General features: G+C 36.3%; 2 protein-coding genes across 3 annotated transcripts in view; one reads left to right on the forward strand and one right to left on the reverse strand.

Moving 5' to 3' along the window:
• LOC110373400 (zinc finger protein 541) overlaps positions 1-27,481 on the forward strand; it is a 222,395-nt gene that overhangs the window by 52,171 nt on the left and 142,743 nt on the right. For both annotated transcript variants that reach the window (XM_064039704.1, XM_064039705.1), the window contains exon 2: positions 12,990-13,039. In XM_064039704.1, the coding sequence (XP_063895774.1) occupies positions 13,019-13,039 (21 nt within the window). In that variant the 5' untranslated portion in view covers positions 12,990-13,018. The remainder of the gene's footprint in view (positions 1-12,989; positions 13,040-27,481) is intronic.
• LOC110373401 (probable serine carboxypeptidase CPVL) lies at positions 24,113-27,249 on the reverse strand. Its single transcript, XM_064039841.1, has 8 exons — positions 27,156-27,249; positions 26,746-27,077; positions 26,331-26,446; positions 26,092-26,259; positions 25,835-26,002; positions 25,352-25,614; positions 24,714-24,854; positions 24,113-24,284 (listed from the first exon to the last, which is right to left on the reverse strand). The coding sequence occupies exons 1-8, from the start codon at positions 27,188-27,190 to the stop codon at positions 24,161-24,163; spliced, it is 1,347 nt and encodes a 448-aa protein (XP_063895911.1). The 5' UTR covers positions 27,191-27,249; the 3' UTR covers positions 24,113-24,160.

Consider the following 27,481-nt stretch of genomic DNA (forward strand, 5'->3'; position numbering starts at 1 on the left):
TCTTAAAAATGTGACGTCATCTTAGGGTGCGTTTAAATAAAACAAGCGAATGCTCGTTCTATCCCCACCGATCAAATTCTTTAGAGAAAGCTAGAGAAAGCATCGAAAGAATGCTCTGCGTCCGTTTTAGGGGCATTAGTTCGCACCCTTACAACGCTTGTACACCTGTAAATTTCCACTAAGGTTTTCCCACCGAATAATGCTCTGTGTTTTAAACCCTTTACCGAACTGCTGAAGAAATATTTATATCATAATTAGTAACGTTAGTTAATCATGAAAATCTGCCTCAAATGCATGTAAAAATCAAAGATAAGTAGGTTCTTCTATCAGTCACACCGACTGTTAAATAACTTGGCATATATTTGACCCTCTTTGACAAGCCAGTTTTTCTTAAGAACAAGTTTGCTTGCTTCAAGCTCGAACTTTTACTTCAGAACTGAAGTTGCTATAAACATGTGCAAGTATCACTTACTTGCTTTGATTTACTGCAACTTGCTGCGAGAAATGGACTGCATAACAGTTTCTTTTGCAACTTAACTTTATTTTCCGAAGTTTTGTAACTAGTGTACGCAAGTTTTACCTGTTTCTTTTAACAATGCGTCTTATAATAAGATAAATGTGCTACTAGGATTTGTTCTGGTTATGTAAAATTTTGTTTGCTGATATTAAAAAGACTTCATTTTCCTATGACATTTGAATTTTTCGTAATATATTTGTTCCTATGTCAACCAGTCAACCACAATCATATTTAGATCTCTGTTGTTCTATATACACTATACATATTCAATACAAATATCAATACAGGTACATAAAGGATAAGCTATTCAGTCGGCAATTCATTTGCTAAATTGTCACCTGTATGCGTTTGAATACAGACTTGCCGGTTCAATTCCTATCAATACTCGATAGAGCCTCCATATGACGTCTCAGATGTCCAGTCCGTTTGTTGTCCAAGTGATTTGTATATACATAATGTCTTACGGCACTCCAATAGCCTTCTAAGCGGAAGATCAAAGCAGACGCTTCGGTGCAGCTTAGTCAACTAGGTATCAAGTACACAAATACCTGCGTTATTGGTACAAACCACATGAATGGTTTTAGTTTAAACTGTGATGATGATCCATTTACTTGATGCTCAAATGTTTATAGGTTCATTACTGGAGATCACAGTATGACATCTAAAGGGTGCAAATTAGTTCTGAGGAAAAACAGAAAATTGATGTTTTAAATTAATTTACCCAGTTAATTGTTCGTTTGTTTTAAAAAGACGCTCAGAGTTCCGACTTGATGACAAAACACGATCAAAATAATAGTCCGAATTTAACACGTTTTTTTTTTGCGTCGTTGCTAAGAAACATTGGGAATGTGGAACTACTTACGTGATGCTGTCTTTCAAAAATAATAAATGTTCGTTCTAAACACTGCCGTCTCTCATTCTGAGTGAACAACAGGATTTTCTTTTGTTTTCCGCAATGGTGATCAGTGTTTTGTCGACTTTGATTTGACAAGGCATTTGTACACGTAGTTCAGAATTTATATGATTTTAGCTTTTATTTTATTCTAATTGAACTGACGGAAGCTTTAACGTAGTACACAATTGAATTCTATAGTTTTATCCTACCAAAACTCATTAAATCTTCGAACAAAACAGGCATTGTCATTTATTTCATAAAGTTATGTAGTACTTGAAGTATTAAAGACGGACAACCACACATTTCGCCACAGACAGTCCAATTCGATTCGGTGGGCACTACATTCAACACACAGTCTCACAAACAAGCCTTAGGTAACATACGATCCGCCTTCCGACCATCAATGCGACCAGATACCGGCGACACTGTATTACTAATGTTTGTACACGTCTCTTCGTGTCATACATCCAGCAGTTTGCAACCGAATATAGACCTGAAGATACCCGTGCCAGATAATCTATAGAGGATCCATTAAAGTGATGGATTTACTGAATTTCTCTCAGTTTCCTACGATACCGATGTATGGAGATCGGAGACCAATACGCAATGAATGTCGTTTATCAATAGGATCGTATGTTATGGGGCCTGTGGCGGTGGATGTAAATAGAAAATGCTTGGCCAAATACTTTGACTACTAATAGTTTTCTTCTTTAGTTCAAATAGTATGTCGATATACTTAAAATAGGTATACGATATTTGGTTACTGCCGAAAAAACACAATTTTGTTTACAACTCAGAGACGATAAGACAAAATATAAAAACATTTTAAAGTATTTACAACACAAAAACAAACTTTACCAAAGCATGCCGTAGCTTATAATTTGTATGTGCTTTTGACGGCAAAAGCACTGAGAGTTCACAAAACACACAACGAAAATGGACTTGAGAAAGCTAGGAAATACCGTAAAGTACTCCTTTAAAGGAAACAGACATAACAAATACAAACATAGAATCCGTGTTACCGAGAATCGGAAACGAGTTCCAAGTTCTCAAGTCGCCAAACGACGCAACCGACAAGGTTAGTAGCGCAGTTCTCACAAAAAGCGTCGTAAGCATTCACTTTTAGACATTACTTCGTAAGGGGGCTGACTGGGTGCCCCCACTCCGCCCCCTCAGACATAGAAAGAGCCCCTATTGTCGCGAATCTCTATAGACAACTCGAAATTAGGAATCTGCGGAATCGTGGAAATTATTCAAATGATACCGTTTGGGACGTCAATTGAAATATTGGAGCTCATTCGCTGGATTTATTGTTAGTTTGTTTTCTTATACCTATCGGATTGGGAACAAGAATTCGTTTTGGAATTCGTTTCTTATCTCTATTTCTTCGGCTATTTGGATACCACAGGCGATTGGATTGTGATACTAATCATTCATTGAATCGTGGCTTGAATAGTGTTGTGTTGTAGTCTGAGGATCTGTCCTAATTCAAATTCAAACAAATACACACTCTTTTTTTGAACGCACTATTGAGTTTATAGGAATAGGCTCAAAACTTTTTTATACAGCCTAGGCTACTTTTTTTGGATATTGCAAGTAATACTTTTTTCGGTTCCAGTTTCAGTTTTTAAAGTTTAGATCACAAAGTAGTAACTTGTTTTTTTTTCATCTAGAATGGCATGTCATTTTGCAAGAAGTAATAATAAAATACAAGAGTTTCAAAGCTGAACTATACTATACTTGGATATCACACCCTAAAGTCATTAAAAAGCGTTTTATATAACCCTTCAGCAGCAGCTGTACGTCAAAACAGCGTTCGCAGCAGAACGTTATAGTTGACGTTAACAGTTTCAGCCGAGACACAGTGAGGCAGCGTTCGGCCAGTGTGACATTGTGACACTCCGTCAGACGACTCCATCAGTCGTGTGTCACCGTGTCATGTAGCCAGGTGACGGTCGGAGTGTCGGCTGACTGGGCCCTATGTTTATCGATGACTGTATGAATATTGTAACGTACAGATTTTTATTTTTGTGCCTGTATCTATATGGAAGATTTTGGCTAGACTTATTACCAGTTTTCTATGCTAAGGTCTCTCCATCATTATTTTTTTAATCCTCAATTAACGCTAGAAAAACCTGTGTCTTTGAATTAGCCACGTTGGTTAGCGAGTCCAGAATAATACATTTCTTTTGACCGTAAAGGGCACATTTAAGTCTTATATGACCACATCTCCCTTATTTTATTCGACAGTAATGTAAGTATTTAAAAAAAGCTTTTGTTATAAAATATACAAAACCATTTAATTACAAACCAATACAGCCTTAAGTCTGCCATTCCGTCTGTAAGTACAACACCGTATGCTAAGCGAGTTAGCAACACAATCCTGAAGCGATGAATCCTGCTGACATAATTAGTACATCGCAACATGTGCAGCCCCCAACCTCCGGAGTATTGTGTAACATTCACAACTCCGCTCACAATTACTTGGAATTGCACGTTATTGCGTTAAGAATGAGTTTTCTTTGAACATACGAGTATGGTTTTGTTGTAAATGTACTTTTTGAAGTGTGCCCTTATTTATATAGAGGTTATGAGTATGGAATAAGAAAAAATGTTGTGTCAAGTCCAAATAGAATTGGGATATGGACAGGAGGATAGTGATGATGATGACATTTGTGTAGTGTGACTTCAGAAAATTACATTTGATGTCTATTTTATACCTAAATGGGACACACAACAGACTTTTTCAAGGCACATTTTTTTATCTGGTAATCACTATTTAATAAAGCTGTCCAACTAAAACTAACAGTCTAAACTAGAATATTGTCTCACCTGACAATATAAATTAATCTGAGCAAGTCCTATACAGCGTACAATATACCTTGTAATAAGAACCATGCTCTTAGGAATACTATGTATAATTGAAGCACTTCATCAAGCATTGACATATCGCTATCTATGTCCCTGTCAGGGCCAGACTGCGATACATCGGGTTACCATGATTGATCTAATACATTCATCCACGATACATCTATCAGGTGGAGACATGGAGAACAGAATGACAAGCGGAGATGCCATTGCGGAAAATCTCCTTAGAAAGTAGCGTCGAGAAAATGAAGGTGTGCTGGGGACGAGGAGCGTGTCCTTATACGCCTTTTTTGGCACCCGCCCACTTTTTGTGAAACCAAAAATAGATGACAGATGTCTCAGGAAACCCAAACTCCTTGTTGTTCATTCGAAACTGGGCGAACGTATTTGATCAAGACGGCGCGGGCGTCTGAACTACCTGCCTTATGGCATATCCGCTCATCTTTCCTTACTTCATCGGCGGGAGCCATGTGAAGCATACAAACATATGTATATGTATATAAAGACGGTTTTCTTGAAAGGAATATAAGGTTCCTGTATTTGGCTTTCATGCCAAGCGCATATTCATTCAGCTCAATTATATGGTTGTAAGGAAATGGTAGTTCAAAATAAGTGAGCAATGTTGGATTCACTGAAGAAAACAGGGTAACAAATATAAAAGTAGAGTTTAAGAAATTGTTTCCGTTATGTCATTGCAGTCATTTTAAATTAAATAATTTGTTTTACACAATCATAACAAATATTTGTTCTATTTAATATAGCAGCGCTGCGTGGGCACATTCATATAAGAATGCTTACATACAAGACCTACGAATATCACTCAGAAAAGCAAACTGACCATGTGTATTTACGGAACTTTGTATTTTTAATTTACGATACAATATAAACTGTTTTTGTGTGTGTAGAGTGTTTGTGGAGTCTAGAGATAGACACATCAGACTACTCGTAACTGTTTGGCACATAAAGTATTTGGACACACTTCAACGTTCATTCATAAATTATGTATCGTTTTGATGAATGATTTTGAGTACTCTAGTCTTGTACAATGAAACTCTATTTGTTCGAGAATTCGAGAATCATCTTGAAGATGTGTTATGATGTTCTAAATCAAAAGTCAAATAAAACTGTCAAGTTTCTAAACGTTCTGCATTGTTACATTTTGTTGCACGTGGAAGTTTTCCTCTTAAGATTTAGGTAAGCATTTTATTGATCTGTTAAAATATAGTTATTAGACCATTATGCACTGACATATAATGTCTTTATCATAAATGCACATCTAGCATCAGTGTGGACACACTTTTTAACAATAATTTTTCTGTCATATTTTCAAAAATCCATTAATTTCATTAAATAAAGTTGATCTAAAATAACTATAACATAAGAAGGTCATGTTAAAACAACTGCAACAGGCAGGCGCATCGCATTAGTCATTACCATGTTTACGATAGACATAAGGAGCTCACTCCCTAATAAAGCAAGAACACGGGATGGCAACATGGCTACCAAAACGGAGTATGACGTCACGATGAATGCTACAGAATCCATTGACGTACTACGCGAAACACGATACCTTTATATACATCTGAAGATTAGTGTTTGCAGCTCAAATTCCAAGAACGATAGTGGGTGTTCGTGTTCATATTTGTTATTTATGTGGATGAAAGAGAAATGTTTGGTAAATGTCTTAAATATTGCTAGAAGTTTTGACAAACGAGATGAACGGATATATACTAGAAGCGAAAAGGGAAATACCGACAGGGAGACAGTGGAAAGAGGAGGAAAGGTTAACTCATCGCCATGTGCCATTCTTCAAGGAAAGAAAAAATGACAAATTGTCGAACTTGAAATATTTATGTCCTGCTCCGATATAAACATAGCCTGTTTTATATTCGTTTTCTTTTACATTTATTACAAGAAATACCTAACTCTTTCATAAAAAGTTATAACAAACCATCTAATTCCAAACAACAGTAATCAAATTAGCGAACGCCATTTTCAAAGACGCGCGAACTGCAGCAAACATTTACCAGAACAATTGACACCATTGTAGAGGAAAATAAAAGAATCACCCGTCGCGCCGGGACTCGGAATTGCTCGGCATTTGTCGTAAAACAATGTTTTATTGTGATATAAACATGGCTCCGGCAGACAGCCATTGACGGCCGACCTTACGGGCAACGCAGACGATCTACTCAAATTGGTAAAACAGCCACCTAATTAATACAGCTTCATATTATATTGCGAACTAGAAATAGACCCATTTTCTTAATATAAAGTCTTACAACACGTGAGTAGGTGTTTGTTGATGGAAACGTTTTACAACATCTGATTGAAACATTATACCATTCGTAGATCATCTCCAAAAATAGTCTTTGTTCAGACGATCATACAAGGTTGCAATATGCAAGCACTACAGTTGATTATGCGGGTTGTGAGTACAAATCACGTTTGAGCAGACGGCTTCAGTGAGTTGTTGTCAAAACGCTCGTCTGCATTAGGCCTTATGGAATAATGAGCACTTTATGTTCGCATGCGGTAACAAGGCTCTAAAGAAATTGGCAAACGTTTGTGCTGGCTAATGTGCTTTGTTCAGTTCTGCACTGTCAAGTTGTGCAGACTTCTTTATGTGTACTAAAGCAATTTCGGAGTTCGTTTGAGCTTTTGAAGCGAAGGTTTTCGTTATTGAAAAGGGATGCTTTTGTTCTATATTGAATGAGTAAATTAATTAGTTTTCATGAAAAGAGATCTGGAAAAATGTCTTTTATTATGCTCTTCAATGACAACACTTTGTGCTGTGTTTGCTTTTATTGCTGTTTTTATACTAAGTGAATTTTCCTGTTCTTTATTAATAAAACGTACACGTAAATGCGCTCTTAACTTTAATTAGGGGCTCGTAAATGTTACGAGGTTTACGAGTCCAGTTTTAAAAGTATTTTCTGAACGGTACGTACCGGGCGCCAATGTTGAACGTCCGATTTGGCCCATATAGGAACTTGACCGAGATTACTGCCAAAGCAATAAACATCTGTCATGCCAATCCGATAATATATGACCAGCAACCGCATCTACGTTTAAATAAGCGATAGTTTACTAGATGATGGCTCCTGATGTAATAAACTAAGAATGATTGAACGGGCAATACGAACATCTCATAAAAATGTAGATAGGTAAGTGCTTCGTCGAAATGTCTATTTGATTTCTACATAGCCATATAAATGCATATTCTACTTTGTACTATTTCCACACTCCAAAGACTTCAAACACGAGCTCCTTCATTCAAGGGACCAAAATAAAAGTACCTACTTCTGACAAATGAAATATCCTGGCCAAAGATAACAAAGGGTAAACAAAGCAGACAGGCCATATTTATTAACCTACTAGATATACAACCTTTTTAATCCTGTATGGTCTTTGTCAGGCAAACAGTGAATGAAGCATATGTACCTATTGAACAGTCTGAATTTGGTTCTTTTAGGGATTATCCTGCTTTGTGCCGGCCGGTGGAGTGCCATTGTCAACCAATACTGGCCACTAATTCAATTTTGCTAATGGCTTCGGCCATTTTACTTTATGTCTACATCAACGTGGCTCACGTGTGCGTTTTGCTTTTATTTCTTTTAATTCCATTCTTTTTATTTTTTAATAGGTATAGGAATGTGTTTTAATTCTATTTGCATCTTCTAATTTGAGTTAAAAGTTGGACAGCACCGAACAATATACTTGTGCTTTTGTCATGAAGGTCTCATCAAGATTCCCTAACAGGTTAAAAACTTTACACACATCTGTACATCTGTAAACAACTGGTTTGTCAAAAAATAAACAACCTCCGAAGAAATAAAAAATAAACAAAAAACAAATTGATGAAAAGAAATTATTTGTGCAGAAACAGTCATCTATTAACATGTATTTGGTTAGTATACATATAGTAGGTACATTAATAACTACTTTCCCAATACTTGTCTTCTGGCATTTTAGGTACCTCTTTCATGTGGCCAATTTCAAAGTGACCCTCAAGCTTTATCAGCACAATACGGATCGCTCCCCCACACAAATCCGATTCTAACTTGGCCTTTTTAAACAAAACGCAACTCTAGGTCGGCTGGAGGTTGACAAATCAAATCAGTACATTGAACTAAATTGATTATAAAAGCGCCGTCGGCTTTTTTAATTTAGTAATTGAACCATGCTGCCTTTTATACGGGCTGATACGGGAGATTACCTCTTTGGAACAATGCAAACTCTTTTGTACTTTTGTTTTAAACACAGGCCACTACGTATTTCTAATGAATTTATTCATCCTTTTTCTAATAAGCGCCATTAGCGTTATGACTTGTGTTTGGCTTTATGGTTCCGTGGGCAAGTATAAAAATATGGCTCGGCTATTCATATACCTACGTATCTTATTTTTCAATAGGTGGAGTAGTGGTGACAGGGTAAACTTATAGCTTGCTAGTACCGTATATTATTGTCTCTTGTATCAGTACTATGTAGGTATTATAATGTGATATATAAAGTACCAGGAAAGATTTGATCAAGCTGAAATTAAAAATTCCTCTCCAATTTTAAGAAAAAAAAGAACGCACAATCAAAATACCGTACTCTTCCTTTTCATAACATCACTTAATAAATCCTTTTTGATGAATATCCAGCATACCTTAGCTCGCCTTAGTACTACGTGACAAAATTAAAAACACTTCTTGTGCATAAAAATGTAATAATTCACCTGCAATGTTGCCTTGTGTCTTTTGTCTACTTTATTAAAGTTTTTGAGCAAAGTGATAAAAATGATGGCGAGCCTACCTAACTAAAGAGCTTTGTCTTCATTTTTAATATAAACTGGTTATGTTTTATTCGGATAACAAATGATACGGCTGTAGGCTGTGACCTTTAAAGTTCAGCCTGGTAAGCTTTTCAATACGATTATTAAAGTAACGTTACCCTAAATTAGTTTTTAATAGGTAAGTATAACTTTATCAGCCCTCAATAACCGTACAGGGTTTCCTATATGTCGATAACTTTTGGAGAAAATAGATTTTTTTCTACTAGTCAAATTCATATTCAGAATTTTTGCTATTGGTCAGCCATTTTCATTTTTGTTGAAATCTATGTGTGGATTAAGTAAAAGCTACTAGCGGATTTTAGCGCCCATTTTTCGGGATTTTATGAACATAGCACCCATCTATGAAATGAAATAGAACGGTAACAAATAACCAAAAATCTGATATTTTGTATTTCATACTAGCCTCTGCCCGCGGATTCACCCGCGTCCAGAGATAATAATTGGTTCCCGAAGCCGGATGGTAACAAAAACTATACTATGTCCTTCTCCCGGGTCTAAGTTATATCCCCTCAATTTTCAGCATAAACGGTTTAGCTGTTCTTGAGTAATGGTCTCTGCACATAGCGGGCGCGGCGCGGCGGGACGGGACGGCGACGCGACAAAATGTACTAGATCGTCGCGTCCCGTCGCGCCGAGCGGGACGGCTCTGTGTGACGTCGTCCGTACTATCTAGTACATTACAACTGCTCAGCGTCGCGTCGCCGTCCCGTCCCGTCGCGCCCCGCCCGCTGTGTGCAGCGACCATTATACAATGTGTAACTTAAATAAATATAGATTGTTAAGAAAGTAAGTTTTTAGATTGCTGTTGTCAGTGTAGGTACCTATAGCAAATTGTAGTTACGAAAAAGGCATGAGTGACCTGTTAATATATTAAATTTGACCCTTTAAATTGAGACCGGCCAAGCAACGAGACGTGTCAAATAACCTTATCCAAAGATCTTGGCAAGTTCCAAATAATAATAAAAAAGTCCAAATTTTACATACCGTTAAAATAATATTAAAATAATATATCATAACAAGAGGCATCCATTCTGACAGGCTATCAATCATCTTGGTCCAGCTCTTGGCACGGGCTTACGACTTGTAATAAATGAATTTTTAAACCCAGTAGGTACGTCGCCTGTCCTTTATCCGACCGATAAAATTATAGTCGGGGTTTTTAAATTTCACCTTAAAACTCTCTCTTATTTACCTACTTTAAATGGATCTTAATTTAATGCTGGTGTAGCGAAGAATTTGGCTGAACTTCAGGTCCTTATGAAATACCTACTTATTTGCAGATTTTTACATCAAGATACAGTTTTTTTTTATATAGACTTTTAACTTTAACAGAAATAAATTAAATTATTTAAATAGCACCTCATCTCAATAGGTATATTGAGCCCGTAATCCCTCAAGGGCAAATAGGTACTATGATAGAAATATGCAGTGTAAGTTGACCTACATTAATATAAAAACACCAAGATTGTTACACTTTTATGCCCAACTGTACTGTAGTTTTAGGGTACAGTTACGTGCAATACGTAAACAAGAAGTTTTCATCGTCTCTATCCAAAGTTTGGTCATAAAACAACGATTTTATCGCTCGCCTCACATTGAGCAAACGTGACTGAACTTTTCATTTTATTCTATTCAGTCACAATAGATTACTATGTTGAAGGAGACATTTCAAAGCCTTTCTCAAAAACTGAATTTTAGCAATAACATATTGTTACGTGTAAAAATCTACTGTTTAATGGATGCTCATGTAAAACTGAACATTGAAACTCGGTGGTTTTTAGTGTGAACATAATTGTCAGAAGTAATAGTAAAGAAGTAATAACTGCGGTGAAATACATTTTTACAGAAATCAGAAATCATATATCAGAAATCATAAAAAAAAAATATGAATATTTTTTTTTTATGATTTCTGATATGATATGATATGATTGCTAACTAATTTCTATGTTAAGGACAAAACACTATTCGTAAACATATTAAAATAAACCGCTAAATATTGAAACACTTAACACCGATACACTTGAATATCTCTTTCAGCCAATAACTAATATTGACGGGTTTAATGAAGCGAGTAACGTGCCACTCAAGCGCACTGGGATGGCACATTTCAAGTCAAATGTTGTTACGTCACCGCTCCTGTAGTTTATAGAGCGGCCATTGAATCACACAGTCAGGTATATGGCCTTATTTCGTCAAAAAACTAGGCTATTCATACACCTAGGTATTTTTCCTTCGGACTTTCTTTTCTTCTCTAGACTTATTAATGAAAGTCTAGGTGGTCTTTTTCCTTCTAATACCTTTTTTAAGACTTATTATTGAAAGTCTAGGTATTATATAAAATTAATATACTGTAGGTACCTTATAGAGTACCTCGTCTATGAACAGGCTTCGAAAATGTTTTTTTAGGTAGCAAAGAACAAGTGCTTATTTTTTTGTTTTTAAAATTTTCGCTGCAACAGCAATGTCAAAGGAGTTTAACGTTATATTTTATGACAATGTTATATTTTGCTATCGACATTTAAAAGGAAAACCCCTTGGAAGGTATTAATTTTCTAAAAAAAGCTCCTTGACAACGAGTTAGTTTTTATATTGGCTCTTTCCTCCATTCTTCATTTTATTGGCCTTTCCTCTATTAGCTTGGAGAGCTTTTGAAAATTCTAAGTTTCTTTTTTACAGCCGCCTACTCGACTCGGCTGAACGATAGAAAATAGTTACTTTGATTTTCATGATACCCGTGAAGGAAAACTTGCCCAAGAAAATGAGTGTTGTACCTAAATTATATTTCGGGATAATTTAAGTCTACGTTTTATTTTCAAAAGTGAATATTTATTTCAATATCTCGTATCTATTTGCGGTCAAAACTCGTAGTCTGCATCCACTAATATCGTGAAGTTTTATTTATCTCAACACGTGCACATTGTGCTTCGGAATGTCCGTCTGATTCAATTTTATTAATGGACTTGGAAGTTTGCCCCACTGACTGTGAACGCTACCATTCTATTTGTCGCGAGACATCTTATAACAAATATGACTGATTTTATGACCTATACGTTTGTGTTAAGGCTTATTTTTGTTCAGCACTGCAATGTTTATTGTAGGGTTGCTGAAGAATTACAAAAAAATATGTGACGTTCGCATGAACTAACCTATCCTGTGGAAAAATGTGAGCAGATTTTTTTTCAGTACAATATTTTAAGATGAGAGAGAGACATGTGAATTTAAGAAGTATATAAACCTTGATTTCTGTCATGTCACTCATTACCTCACTCTTTTATTTCTGCACACATCTCGACTCATTCTTAAAAGATTAATAAAAGATTTTTAATCTAGCCATATGTGGCTATGTTTTCCAAAGAATTATTAATCGACTAGAAAAATAAAACACTGTCGAGTACTTACTTACTCTATTTATGAGTGACCCGTGACGTAGGCAATATTTATCCTGACACGGTATATAGGCTGTCTGAAAATTCTTCGTTCTAACCTCATCGGTCGCGGTGTGATTAGTCAACAAGTTACAGCCCTACGTATATATGACCCGCCCCACACTAGACAGCATTGACTCACATACAACATCATACAAATGTCAACAAGGCCGAGCTTCCAGCGTAAACAATATTACTTTTAGGTTAATTCACTTTATGATTCTAGGTTTTCACGTTCGATTATTAGGGATTGTATTAAATAAATCTCGCTAGGTGCATACAAGATAGGATTTATTTTTACAATTCTCCGACTGATTTGCACTTTATAGAGTGCATAGTGGTCATATTCGTTGTGGTTAGGATTTAAGAAGTCCATTCATAAATTACTTAATTATTTTCTACTAAGTATAACGCCTATTAATATTAGTTATTTTGTTGTTTCAGGATGTGTTGGTAGTCGGCTCCGCCCATGCATGATGGCGGCTGTGAACTCGGTAAGTTTTGCTAATCTTTGTCACTGCATACGGATATAATTTAAATGTAACGTGAATATCTAATAATTTTGTAATATATATTATCATTCAAAATAAATTCCAGCTATTCAACCACAAACATAGCAGCTTCGTAAATCTATACACTAAAACTACCCAGAATTCACGACAGCAATATTACTGTATTTGCGACTGATAAAGCTGAAATTCTAATCAACATTGTTCCTAAAATTCACTCCACGGACATCGGAATACATGAATTAATAAAGCCGTGTGTTGAACATCGAACTGACAAATATCCCAATGAATTTAAACACTAAGCTTTGATATTACCATTTGGAAATGATTTTCATATTGCCTCTTGTGTAGCTAGCTTAAAATTAATATTGTAAAACACGTTAGGAACATGCAGTCATCTCATTAACAGGGTTCAATCCGTCGTGAATATCGGCCTATTATACACTTCGCTAATTGGCACCGTTTCTGCTTCAAATCTCGTCTTTCGCTATGTGATAAATTTTCGTCGAGGACTTCACTAGAGTGGGGGGAATTGGGGGAATACTGTTGCCGAGACGAGACGCAACATATTTACATCGTCGATTTGTTAGAAATGATCTGTTTTAAGTATGCGATGATTTAATGGCTTTAAATAGCCGAAGTGGTTTAAAGGGCTTCGGATACATTATGTGACAGCGGACCGTGATAAAGTATGTCCGCATCGTGAATTATGATGTTATCAGTTTTTATATCTTCAATTTGAAAAACATCTTTATTTTACTGTTCTGTTACAGATTTATAGGGCAAAATAAACTATATTTTATTATTTTGTAAATAAAAGGTGTATTATTACAATTCCGTAAAAGACATGATCCTTTTTGAACAACTTGTATAAGCAAATGCAACATAACATAAGAATTACCATAATTTGTAATGACCTCGGTGTCTTCAGTATAAAAATAGCTTCAGTGTATAAAAACATGTTTTCTCTTCAGGGAAGTAGTAACATTAACTAGTAGGTGAAATTTATACCGGGAGATTACGCGGTGGCTCGGAAATTGCCGTTTCGCCTTGAAAACGTTTTACATTATAGCCAAAGTTTTCTAATATTTATAACATACAAAGTTTACAACGTGATGAGTATTGTTTTAAATTCATTTAAACTATTGAAAATTATTAAGTTATTGAAAATTTATTCTAAGCATAGAGCACAATTTTCAGCTTCTCTCAATTAGGCAATGCTCATAGTCTTTTTCTATCACAAGTTTTTCTTATTAATGTCAACACATTCTATTTTATCATTCGTTAATTTCAAACTTAAAACCATCAAAGCATTTCCACGCCTCTATGAGTTAAACAAACCGGCTCCACGGTTCTTCTGTTTTATTTGCTATTTTTCCGTCGGCCATAAGGCCTCGTTTGGAGCTTAACAGCCGGCGATTGAGGTACGTAACTGCGAGTTGGCTCATCACTGTTCTCTCCCAGGTATAAAGTGGCCAGTTTAAATGGACCTCCACAGACATTTTTTTTTCAAGAGATACCAAGTTCAAGTTAGAACGGTGAGGGTGTAATGGTGCTAGCGTTGGCCGATCTACCATGGACGCCTTCCAAATCGCATCGAATTTGAATAGCAACTGCAGTTTGGCGATAGTCGTTTAACGACTTTTATCGATCTATATCTGAACAATCTTTAGGGTATTGGCAACGTTTATATTCTTGAAATTGGACAATTTAGCCTATCTGTAAGATAATGTTATGACTAAATTATTCTGGTTAATAAAAGTTTATTTGTAACTAGCTTCTGCCCGCGACTTCGTACGCGGATCCTGTCTCTTATGCCAGCGACGGGGTTAGCAAAATCAAAGATCTGAATCGTCTGATATTGAATTTTAAGGGCCGGTGACTTGTAAACAACGGAATACGCATAGCCATTAGAAACGTTCCATATATTTAATTTTTGTACTTCAACGGCAAAAGCACAGCAGACTAAACAAAACGCTGAGAACTGAAGCGCAATAGGCGTGACCATAGGGATAAAAGTAGTGATTCTAATTAGTCCGCATTTATGTTGTGTGTGGCAAAAATATTACACGTATTATTACGTAAAAAAACATTAAATGTTACTGAGACGACAAAGTCGTGATGACTTAGTGGAAGTTGTGGTGGTTTAGTGGGTAGAGAACCAATCTCTCAAGTATGAGCGTGCGTCTTTGATTCCAGGTCTGGCAAGTACCTGCCAATGCAACTTTTCTAAGTTCGTATGTACTTTCTATGTATGTATATTTTGGATACCAATGACCGTTATTTGGAGGGGATGTTAAACTGTAGGTTCCGGCTGTCATTGAACATTCTTGGCAGTCATTATGGGTAGTCAGAAGCCAGTAAATCTGACCAGTTTTACCAAGGGGCGTAGGGTTGAGCGGTTAACCGGTTTGTGGAGGTCAGATAGGCAGTCGCTCCTTGTAAAACACTGGTACTCAGTTGCATCGTGACTGGAAGTCGACCCTAACATAATTGGGACAAAGGCACTTGAGATAATAACGACAATAATAATGAGATATAAGCACCGCAGGGCATTTGAGGCTGATGACGGGGAGTAGCGACCCCGCGAGGAATATATACTGAATTCTCCAGGGAGAGTATACTGTCCCCCATCTCTGGCCTGTCGGAGTGAACCATGACGGGGGTAGGTCTCACGCCTCTGGCTTGGCTTGACCGTCCAGAGTGGAATCGCTAGAGCAGGGTTAGTAGCCCTGCTCGGAGGATAGGTGCCTCGTGGTAAGTGACCCACAGGGAGCGCGTAATCTGCGTTTGAAATCCGCCGAGGTATCCTCACACTTCAGCCGCTCATGTCCCTGTTGCCCTCCTAGTCTCCACCTGCCATTTTTACATGTATCTAATACATTGTCATCGGCAGGTGCCATAGTTCCCGTAGTTTCCCATTCCTAGTCCATTAGCATCCCATCACAATAGCCCCAGTAGTATTCATCCACAGTTAGCAATGGTATAGCACAGAACCGGGGATTGACTTTTTTTTTTAACGACGTCCACCGGGGATTGTCCTTGGGTTCATTTCTATAGTGTATAAAGGGATAATCGTCGCTTTTGTGTCACCATTTCATTAAAGTTGTCTCGAAAGGGCTTCAGCATGTTGGCTTCGGCGTCACGTTTGCCTCCCGAAAATTCGGAATTCTGTAGTCCCGAGGTCTGGAAGAGACATACAAAATAATAATGATATATATATAACGCAACAAATTCGGAGAGTGGGGGCTCGTGACGCCACGTCTAGGTATGTAAAATTTGTACTAAGGAGTGACTTAACACAAAATTCAAGCGTGTTATATCTTCGTTATTGTCTTGTTTGTGTGAGAGAGAAATGACAAAATACGTGTCCATTATTTTAGGGTTATCTAAAAGACGGACTAATTACTTTTTTTGATTCACCATACCTATTTCATATCATTCATTTCTATACATTTCAAGTGTAGTATTGCTCTTGAAGTTCCACATCAGGTGTTCCAGATCTTCGATGTTTATACGTCAACAGAGAGTGCTTATCAGATTGAACAACTTTTGCTAAAACGTCATACCTCTATATGCTATAGGTAGTCTAGCTGGGCCCCTGGAGTTCCACATCAGGTGTTTTAGATCTTCAATTTGTATAAGTCAATAGAAAGTGCTTATCAAATTGAACAACTTTTGCTAAAACGTCATACCTGTATATGGTATAGAGAAGCTGGGCTCTTGGGGTTCCACATCAGGTGTTCCAGATCTTCAAATTTATTATCTCAGCTGAAAATGCTCATCATATGAAACAATTTTTGCCATGGCACCATTTTTGTATCTCTTATAGTTTTGTTGGTCTGTTGGTGTTCTGCATCAGGTCTTCAAGTTTCGAAGATAAATTATAGCCTATATGTTGACCAGGATTAATACTGACACAACAAAGAAAAAATCATTGAAATCGGTTCAGTAGTTCCGAAGATTAGCGTGTACAAACAAACAGACATACAGACATACAGACATACAGACATACAGACATACAGACAGATTTTTTTTTTTGGATTTGTGCTCCATTACTGTTTCTAAACCCCACCCAATTATTATTTTTTTAATATATTCAATGTACAGACACAGTTTTTTTACAGATTTATTATATGTATAGATAAGCACTAGCGAATATTACTCTCGCTATGTAAATTTTAATATTCTTTTTACTTTTTCTTCTTTTTAGCTAAGCTACACTCTGGAAAGTACTGCTGGAGTCATGAAAAGCTTCAAATAATTACATAACATGTATTTGCTACGTACTCAAAATGCCAAACCCTTCCGTCTGTATTTGTACAACGTACTCCCCACACGCCGTAAATTCGGAGACACACTCGAGCACTAGGATCGCTCGTAAACGTCTCGGATTCAATTGTCAATCCTAGAAGTTGCAGCCCTGTGGCTGTAAAGAGATCTACCGCTCCAAACTTCTAAGACTTTAGTGCCGGATCACTGCAGACGTATATATTCGTCTTCGTTACTACCGTAGTATGAAACTGTTTTAGTAGAAACAATAAACTTAAATGCTTTATTACGTACAAGCTATTAGAATTAGGAAGTTAAATCTAGCTAAGGATCCGAATGACACTGCGCTGAATACTATGCACTAAATATTATTAAGTGCTAAGTATTTGTGTCACTTCTCACATAAATACTGTCAACACAAAATATTCCCAATTGTCCTGTGCCATCTGTTTGCACTCAGTGTGTTCCACCCTTTATGATGGCCGTGCTCAACGATTTACGAACCATTTAATTTTATCGGATGCAATGTAATACGAATTGTTATGAATCAGCTGGGAGTCAATATACTGACACACATATGGGACGCGTAAGGCACGTCACTCCCATTTATTTTTTACTCGTCTATATGTTTTTGTGTTTGATTTATGCTGGCCTTAGTGTCAGTAGGCCACGGCATGAAACGAGTCTCAGATTTCTTTCGAAATTCACGTTCCATTGCCGTTTTGAACAAGCATTTGGGGAATGTTAACCTGATAATGCAACAATGTACGTTAAAGTTGGTATTTCGGATTTTTATTTCCGTTCCGTTTTTAGTAACTGATGATAGCCGGCCGAACGTTTAACGTGTGGTGGAAGAATTTATAGCTGATTATTCATAGCAGTGATTTATTCTTAGCCATGTTTGATATGCCTACGTATAAACAGAGTTACGATTACGGAGACATTGGTACGCTGGAATTTCTGATATTCTGTTGTATTATAGCGTCTTAATTATTTTTATTATTCACGAAGGTTCAAACAGGAAAAGTAAGTATCATTCACTACATTAAAAAAATGACATATTTCAGGTTATTAAATACGTGTATAAAACTTGTCCGCATGAAACCTAGCGCTTAATTCTGTGCCGTTTTTCACATTTATTTAATGCTTGTCGAATGCAAAGAGACGAAAACTTACCTTTGTATTTTGTAAAAAATATAAAATGCATTTACAAAGTAAAATAATACAATAAAATTACCTTCCAAACTACACGACGTCAACTTAAAGCTTTGTTTTTTTACAAAGGTAAAGAGAGACAATGGAAACAGCGAATAAAATACACTGAAATAAATATCTCTTTGACTGTACTACCTATCTAAAAGCGAGAAACTTTGTTTATCTTCTTCCTGGAGATTTAAAAATAAAACATAAAACATTCCAGTACTTAAGATAATGTTTTACAACTTATCAGTTAAATCAAACAACGTTTCGCCATTTAAAAGGCATAAAAAGGGAAAAAGGGGCCAAGTTTTCCAGTTTTTACGGAGTTTTTCGTTGGCGCGGATCGAACGGGATTAGGCTAATGAGAGCCGAATCCGCCGTCCATAAAATATACAAGATATGTCCCGAGCTTGCTATCGGCAAATATTTAATGAAAATGGAATCAAGGGTTCAGTTTTGTTTTGTTTAGCATAAACGACCAAAATAAACATGGAATTTGTTTATTTATGTGCTACAATGAATTACTAAAGGATAGGTAACTGGGTATATAAATGGGTTTTCTTACACTTAAAAAATACTGATTTCAACTTACTTACTTACCTACTTCATACTTACTCGCGTTATAATAGTAGAATGTCAACGAAAAAGAAATGACGAAAAAAGGACAATGGGCACTTTGTATGGGATTTGGTACCCGCTCCAACAGTAACGTATGATATATCGTTAGAAAGGTATTTACGTGAAGAATAATAAAAACTATGGGGCTTGCCTCAATTCGCTGTCCGATCCGAGTAACGATAAAAATTAAATCGACCTAGCAACAAGTATGTCATCCATATATGCAAAATCATTAAGAGGCATATGTCGTCAGTGTAATAATTTTAAACTAAGTTAATATACATCTTAGATTTTTATATGTATTATGTATTATAATCTAAAGATTATAATAGTCTATGGAGTCTTACTACGGAAACACAATCGTCATCTGATTTGACAAAAGTTCAAAACATTTCTATTCATCTTTTTTTAAGAAGAAATTCATCATTATCTCGGCACCTCGGCAGGAGCAAGATTAAGTCGTAATATGTACTATGTTATCATAGTCTCCTGACTTTTCAACCTTAACTGATTGTAAATATTGAAAGACTTTCATCAAATACATAAGCTAGTTCTGCGTGAACTGCAAAGGTTTTGCACAGTCTTTATTTAAAGCAGTGGGCAGGCAAACATTCTAAGAAGGCCAAATTCCTGTTTTTTTGTTACTTTACCAGTTTTTATTCAATACAGTTGGATTCAAGAACTACATCTACATTGATGATTTTTGAACATTACACAGTCTATTAGTCGATGTCACGCGAAATGGACAAGGATTTGGGACTAGTCGTCATAGTAAACATTTTTTGCCTTGCCAAGACCTACGCAATGGTACTAAAATCAACACTGTTGGACAGGGTACCAAAACGCCCATCGTCCTTTGTCATTGGTTCATTTTGATGTACAAAAAAACACTATTTGCGCGACATTCGAAACTCCCAAAATAACCGTATCGTGTGTAACATCCCTATTTTCAAGGAATATGGCTCCAGATATAATAAAACGAATACCACGTGGTTCCGTAGCCGAGAATATAACAATAATTTTACTGAATTCTGAAGTGCATTGAGTCATTAAATGTAGGATGAAAATATTATGAAGAAAGGAAATCTTTACTGTCTAACAATAAGTTTGGTAAGTGATTGATTCTCTTTGAAGCTTCTATAGACTTCTGTAGAATTGTATCTTAAGCTCCAATGCTTATATAGTGTTAAATATTGGGAATTACGAGAGTGATATTATGTTATTTATGAACACACAGCTCACCAATGTACCTATGTCATGTATCGCATGGTTTTACATGTTTATATATCTTTAAAAAGAAGAACAACTTAGACAAATAAATAGGTTGTGAATAGGTCTGTCAATATAAGAATTGGTCGTGTTTATTCCTTGTAAAACATCATCAAAATTCTTTTGGACAATCAACAAGGAAATAAATGAGTGAATATTCTAATATTCTAGTGCTACAACAGTGAGACCTTTTGTTATGGGTAATAAAGGGCATTCTAGGGCTCAAGTGGACCCGACGGAAATTTAATCTGCCAAAGGACCCTTTTGTTTCAAGAAATTCTGTCCTTAGATAAATGTCGGTAAAGTAGGCACAGCAATGAATGAATATTTCAATTTAATTAAAAATACGAGCAGAAATGTTGTTTTCTCCCGATTGCCCGTTTAAAGGACCATCTTATCAAATCTTAATGACCCTAGAGTGTTTTGTTTTGATTTGAGTAATGGGCGCGGCTCGTAACCGTGTATTTTTAACGGGGTTTAGAAAAACAGGTTGCTTAATCCTTTATTTTGTAGGTAAATTGTAATTTTGTATGTTTCTATAAAATTGATTTAAAACAGGTTAGGTTTATCTATAGTTAAACTGACAGTTTAAAAAGCATTCCCCAAAATATGCTTGACTTAACTCCTATACCGTGATTAGTTAATACAAATATTTTGCTTTATTAATTAAGAAAACTATGCCCTGTACAAAATTAACAAGTCCGAAAAGTCGGGGCGTTATTAAATTAATAAACGTTTTTCAAGTATTCTATGTTTATCTTATTCCGATTACAAAAAGCAATAATTAATTTCGCAGTGTTGTTTGTTTAGAATGAAGGTAAGCCTTTATAGAGGTGACCTTTATGTAGGCTTCATTAATTGGGTTTATTTTTGGTACAAATACTTAAGTCTGTTCAAGTAGCGTGCTCGACGAGGTTTTACTGAAAATAAAGTCGCTATGAATGTTGATAAAATTGTTTATGTAGGTGTTTTTGATGTCATACATTGAGTGCCTACCTGTACGTAGTAGAAAATATTAAAATAGATCTGATATATTTTCTTATCTGTATATTTACTTAGTTGTAAGTTTGCTCTTTGAAAGCCCAACTAGTTTAAGTTCTATTTGTACATTGTATATTTCTGCGTGTGGTGCGATATATTTTTTATTTATGAAATTGTAGAGTATTTTTTGGAAATTTAGGTACCTATATCTCCAAAACAAAGTCTACCGTACCAGTAGGAGTAGTCTTCAAGGAAAATCTACTTGATACATAAATTAGTGTTGTTCCTTACGCTTCCTGTTCACCAATGATTTCTCAGAGGTTTAATTTACATCCCCTTTTGTTTAAGCTACTAATGACAGCTGGGATCAACTGCTTACTTCTCCGAGGAGTCTTGAAAGGATTCGAAACCCTTCTGAACACCGGTATTATTCAGAAAATAAGTTCGTATTGGCTGATGTTTTCGAATTCACGCAGAAGTATAGCAAGATATAGTCAGATAGTCTATGAGGACCTTAGGTCCTATGCTATACTTTTAAAGAACAAGGATTCATCTCAAAACTTGGGAAGCCTTTATGTGACTGTAGCTTTCTAATGTCTATATAAGCACATTTATATGCGACAGCAGCGATATACCTATTGAGTCTTTTTTTATTATTTCTTTTCAAATATAAATAGAAAACTCTTTTAGAATATTCCTAACTAAACTTTGATTTTTGCGAAAAAATACTATCGTTCAACCAAAATATTTTCTTGAACGATAAAAAAGGACGTTTATCATGTGTTTATGATAGAGACAGGGCCCTCAGAGCTGCAGATAATGACTCACTAGTGCCCCCGTGGGGATAAAACTAAGGCTTCGGCATCCTAGATCCTGTACAACGATATCAACGAACAAACCTCAGAAATTGCTTAGTACACACTACGCTGTGAAAAAAATCGTCTATTTTTGTTACTTTCTGTTTTTTTTTTATGTTGATTAGGTATCATACACATATACAGATTGAAAATATACCTACTATTGTAGGTACATTATCTATTGACTTTTCACCCTTTAACATTCGAGTCAGCCATTAACGTATGTATACGAATCTAAAATAGACATGAAAACTATTTCAAGGACCTGTAACCCGACGAGTGGGCGACGGGTCCTTTCTACCCTTTTAGCGAGTGAGTGGATCACAATCGCTGAGTTGACTTCAACCCTCCGCCGCCGGCCAACCGACCGCCTTGGAAATACGCCAGCAATCTGTTTGCTCAACTTTAATTGAGATTATCCTATTCCGAAATAATTTTAAATAGCCAAACATAGATTACAGAAGCAATTCGAAATATTCTGATTGCTTAATCATGATTCTTGTCTAAATAAATTTGATTCGCCAGACGTCCAAATATTTGTGAAATTGCTCATGAAAATATAATTATCTTTTCCATTTCCGATGACGCAAATTCCAAATGCATCCAAACGTCACCCGTCAGGCGTCCGAATGTCTCAGATGACAACTACACGTCAGTCGCCATGACAGAAATAGCAAACGATTGAGTAAGCACTTTAGAAAAAATAGATCTTAATTTTGTCTATAATGTTAGCTTTAGTCAGCTATCAAAGCCGTATTGGACATAAAAATTTAACGACGGCACAAAACGGGTGGCCGGTAGCGAAGTGAGTGCGGTGCGCCACCGCTTTATAGCAAATTGGAGTCATAGCGGGTTGACAGTGAGACGGCATGGCAGTGTCCCGTGTGACGCGATACAACTAGACCCAACGGGCGATGTCGAGATGAGGCGGCCATCAGACAGGTTGGATGCGAGCCAGCGATGTGTCCCGCCACTCGCGTGCTACGGGATAACAGGATATCTAGCTTATGTAGGGATTATTCAGACAACTAGGTCGCAATCTCGTTTGTCGAGCAAATTTTCAATGGGATTTAATGTTCTATGGACGTTGCTGATGTAAGTATTTTGCGTTTGTGTGATAAATTACGAGTTGTACGAAAAATACGAGTTGTTATAAGTGACCAATTTTTTTTAGATTAAGTTAGGAAATATCATCGGTAAGTATTATACAATTTATTCTGTTACGCTGAATTTATTGTTCGACGAATGTATGTAGATACCAAATACATTCTGTGTAGTGTAGCTTAAATACAACAAAACATTATCTAACATAAATTACTAGGTTAGAAAATAATTTCAATCACATTTCTGCCAGGATTTCAATCTATACTTTTGGGTACAGAACTGCGAGCAAATGGAATGTAGTTTTTTCACAAGTAATTTATTTTTTGCCCTAGGAGCACTAACAATAAGTGAATCCATCGCTCAGCCATTTCACTAATGGCTGGTCGGAGCTTGAATTCTGTTATTAGGACTTGGAATTTTACTTCTTCTGTCAAGCAAACGTGCAAAGACGGCTCGATAAATTGTCTTCATCGGGTCTATCAGTGGGATCAAGTGTAAATGTATGTTTGTGCGCAGGTACCTCACGTTTGTCTGAACAGATTTTGATGCGGGTTTGCAACGTGGACTTAGGAGAAAGTTTTGTGTATATATTATATTATTGAAGTCTATTTTTTGTCGTTGAATGTTTGTAATGTCATGTTTGATTTCTATGTAAATATAGATTAGGTATGTTTCTAATAAAATGTATAATGTAGGTACACATTATTGCATATGTATAATTTTGCATATTTTGAATAATAATAAAAAATAAAGCGTGCAGAGTTCAATATTTATTGCAGTAAAAGTTTAATGAAAGTGTTAATATTTATTTGAACTTGTTGATAAATCTGTCGATGAGTAACTTGGCGACGCGCGGCTTGTCCTGGGGCACCAAGTACCCGGCGCCGCGCACCATCACTTCTATGAAGTTGCCACTTTCCCTCACGTATCTAAACAGTCGAAAATATAGAATATATATACCTATATAAAATTTAGTTATAAATAAATGATTAATGACTATTTGGTTGCTTTGCTACAAAAATGTTGCATTTAAGTTCAAAACTTTATACTAACAATTTTTTTTAACTGTCTTTTAGTTAGTTTATCTTTGTCTTAGTAAGTTCTAAGACTACCAACATATTGTAGACTAAATAGTCAGTCGACAGTCGACCCGATGGTTGACAGTTTTTGTTTTTGTTTGTTTTCTCTTAAATACAATCTTTTCAGTCAATTTATACCAACTATAATGTGCTTAACACATCGCCACTCTGATTGAAGAGTCCAAACAAAATATCGGCCGACTACAACTTTGCAGTGTGTTAGAGCGTTATGGGCACTGGATTTACTATTAGAATCAAAAGTAATAACTGATGACTTACGAATGGCATATTTCCCGTCCATTGTCTTCTATGAACATGCACTTTCTGTCGGCTTGCAAGTAGCCCTGTGCGCCGGACCACTCCAGCGATCTATACATTCGCACTGACGGCGCGTACGCAGGGTAGATGGCCAGCTGACCACTAGGCAATACGAGAATGTTAATTATATATCAATAAATGAGACAATGTTTCAATCTATGTTATCTATACTTCCTAGCTAGACTATATTACTGATATGTAGGCTAATAAAGAGGAAACACTTTTAGTCTTGTTGAGGCTCTGCTAAAATGATAAGAATTTTCTCGATTTTTTTTACGCAATATACTTATTTCCATGTGTCGAATTGGAATTCTAAGTACTTGTCGAGTTAGATGAGGACATCAAAAATTGCTTTAAGATATATTATTACCGCGATTAATAAGACCTCGCCTTACATCTAAAGTTAACTTAGATCAAATAAAGTTTCATCAAAACAACATAAGCTACTTTTTATGCATATATGGGAAGTATTTATCGCGGATGAACGCTGCTGAATATTTAAACTGTACAACTAAGCTCTACAAAGACTAAGTTACTGCGTCAAACTTTTCAGTCACGAGTCCAAAAAAAAAAATTATTACGGCGACATAAGTACTTACTTGTAATACATTACTCCATAGTGTTCCAATAACTCCTCCAACCAAGGCTTAGCAGAAATGTGAAAATCAGTTTCAGTCAAATGCCTTCCTAAAAGGTTCTCCACTCTAAAAATCATTTTCTTGGCATGAATAGCGCTCTGCACTTCAGCTTTATTAAGAAACTTTGAAAATGATTCTTTCATCGTATCCTTATGTTCATGTAAGAAATTGTTCCCATCCACACTCGCTCTGAATAGCGCCAAATTGATGCTCACTTCACCGTTCTGAAAAATGATTTTTATATATATTTTTTTTAAATATAAGTTTACCTGAAGAACTAAACCGTACTACTAACTGTTCCGTAGTCAACTGGGAACATTTATAGCTTCGCCATGTCTGTCCGTCCGTCCGGCCGTTCGTCCACGGATAATCTCAGAATCCGATAGTAATCCATAAGACTATCTACACTATTTTTTCGCACTTATACTGCGCATTAAGGCTTACATATGTGAATTCGTCCATGTCGCCTCGTTCCCAAGCTCGTCTGGCACCTTCTTCATAAGTGTGGATTTCTTGTGCTTCTTCGGGACTCAGGACCCCTGCTTGCGGCGCAAATTCGGCGATATGCAGCATTGAAAGTGGGTCTGTACAACCGTTGCCAACCGCTATACCCTATGTTGAGAGTTTTTATATTACTTTAAATAAATAAATATTAGCCATTGCTGATAATTCCCGTTGATAATTTAATTGATGATGCTAACCTTTAAGTTTATTGGCATACAGTCGTTTTGGTTATTATGTATAAAATGTCCAAACGCTGGGATAAATTTGCCGGCGTACCCTTGGCCGCTGAGGAACAGGGGTGCTTTTCTCAGTTCAGGGAAAACTTGCAGAAACTGCTGGATGAAGTTATAGAGGCACTCGCCCACCTGCAAACATTACATACGAAATTTTAATATCATGTCCTCATAGTTTCTTTTAGCAAGACTTGACAACTGACCTGATCCTCGTTAGTGGCATACTCTCCTCCTTCGCTGAAGCTGAAGCCAGTGCCCGCGGGGTTGTCAATGAACAGAAGCGAGTAGTTGGAACCCCAGGTAATGGGCATCCTTTCAACTAAATAACGTCCATTATGTTTATATAATTATGAATGGTAATAGAGTAATATAGCATTAAAAATTGTTGTTTCAACTTTCATCAGCTGTTATAATATAGTTATTCATTTGATTTGCCCATGACATACTGTTTAGATTTAGACATTCATTGATTGATTCTATATTTTTTTAAGTTCATTCTTTAGTTTTTTTAGTTTCTGTGGTTATTATTTATTCCATAGTACAATTTAAACTGTAAGTATACTACAAATCGAAATAATAAAAATCATTTGATTTCGTATTAGGTAAAAACGTGGGTACCTTTTTCGTTATCAATAACTCTTATTGGTCCTATTTCTTCAAACAATCCATACAGAGAAGAGATTCCCGGTCCTCCATTTAGCCAGATAATAAGCGGTGTATCTTCTAGAGGCAGTCCCTCCGCGGGGAAGTACCAGAAGAACAGGTGCCACTTGGCAGTTCTGTTGACAGTGATGTACGCGGCGTGACTGTTGACACCAGCGAACAAGCTCGCCTCCACTGCCGATAAGGCTTTGGCTTTCTCAGTTTCTCCATTTTCAACGTACGGCGTAAGAATAAGAGGACCATCGTCCTGGTCTATCGGTGACACAACTGCGCCCAGAACAGTTGCACTATGATAAATTAAAATGAGCCTTTAATGTTTAAAACCAAATTAATTTAAGATTATAGGTATAGTTGTAGGTACTTACCAAGATAATAAAAATAAACAGAAATCACCCAACATTGTGCAAAAGTAACAAATAAAAGGTGTAAAGTGGTATTTATATACAACTTATCAATCTACTATGCATACAATTATGAAAGTGCTGTAAAAATGTTCTGTTTTATCGATAAATACCTACTTCATACTTTCATAACTATGTCTTATCATTAAATTATTTGGCTTTATGCTGAGGGAAGTATTTTCAATAGCCACGTTCAATCTTACTTACATACCAATATCACTACTATGTTTTTCGCGGTTTCATCCGCGACCTGACCTGAGGTTAACCAGGAAGAAAGCACACCTAGATTT

The sequence above is a fragment of the Helicoverpa armigera genome, chromosome 20, assembly GCF_030705265.1.
Source record: "Helicoverpa armigera isolate CAAS_96S chromosome 20, ASM3070526v1, whole genome shotgun sequence".
NCBI lineage: Eukaryota > Metazoa > Arthropoda > Insecta > Lepidoptera > Noctuidae > Helicoverpa > Helicoverpa armigera.

Coding starts and splice junctions, on each gene's coding strand:
- LOC110373401 (XM_064039841.1), bottom strand. CDS start 27,190: ATGTTGGGTGATTTCTGTTTATTTTTATTATCTTG. Junction 26,003..26,091: donor GTATGCCAATAAACTTAAAG/GTTAGCATCATC, acceptor CTCTCAACATAG/GGTATAGCGGTTGGCAACGG. Junction 25,615..25,834: donor ACATGGACGAATTCACATAT/GTAAGCCTTAAT, acceptor ATCATTTTTCAG/AACGGTGAAGTGAGCATCAA.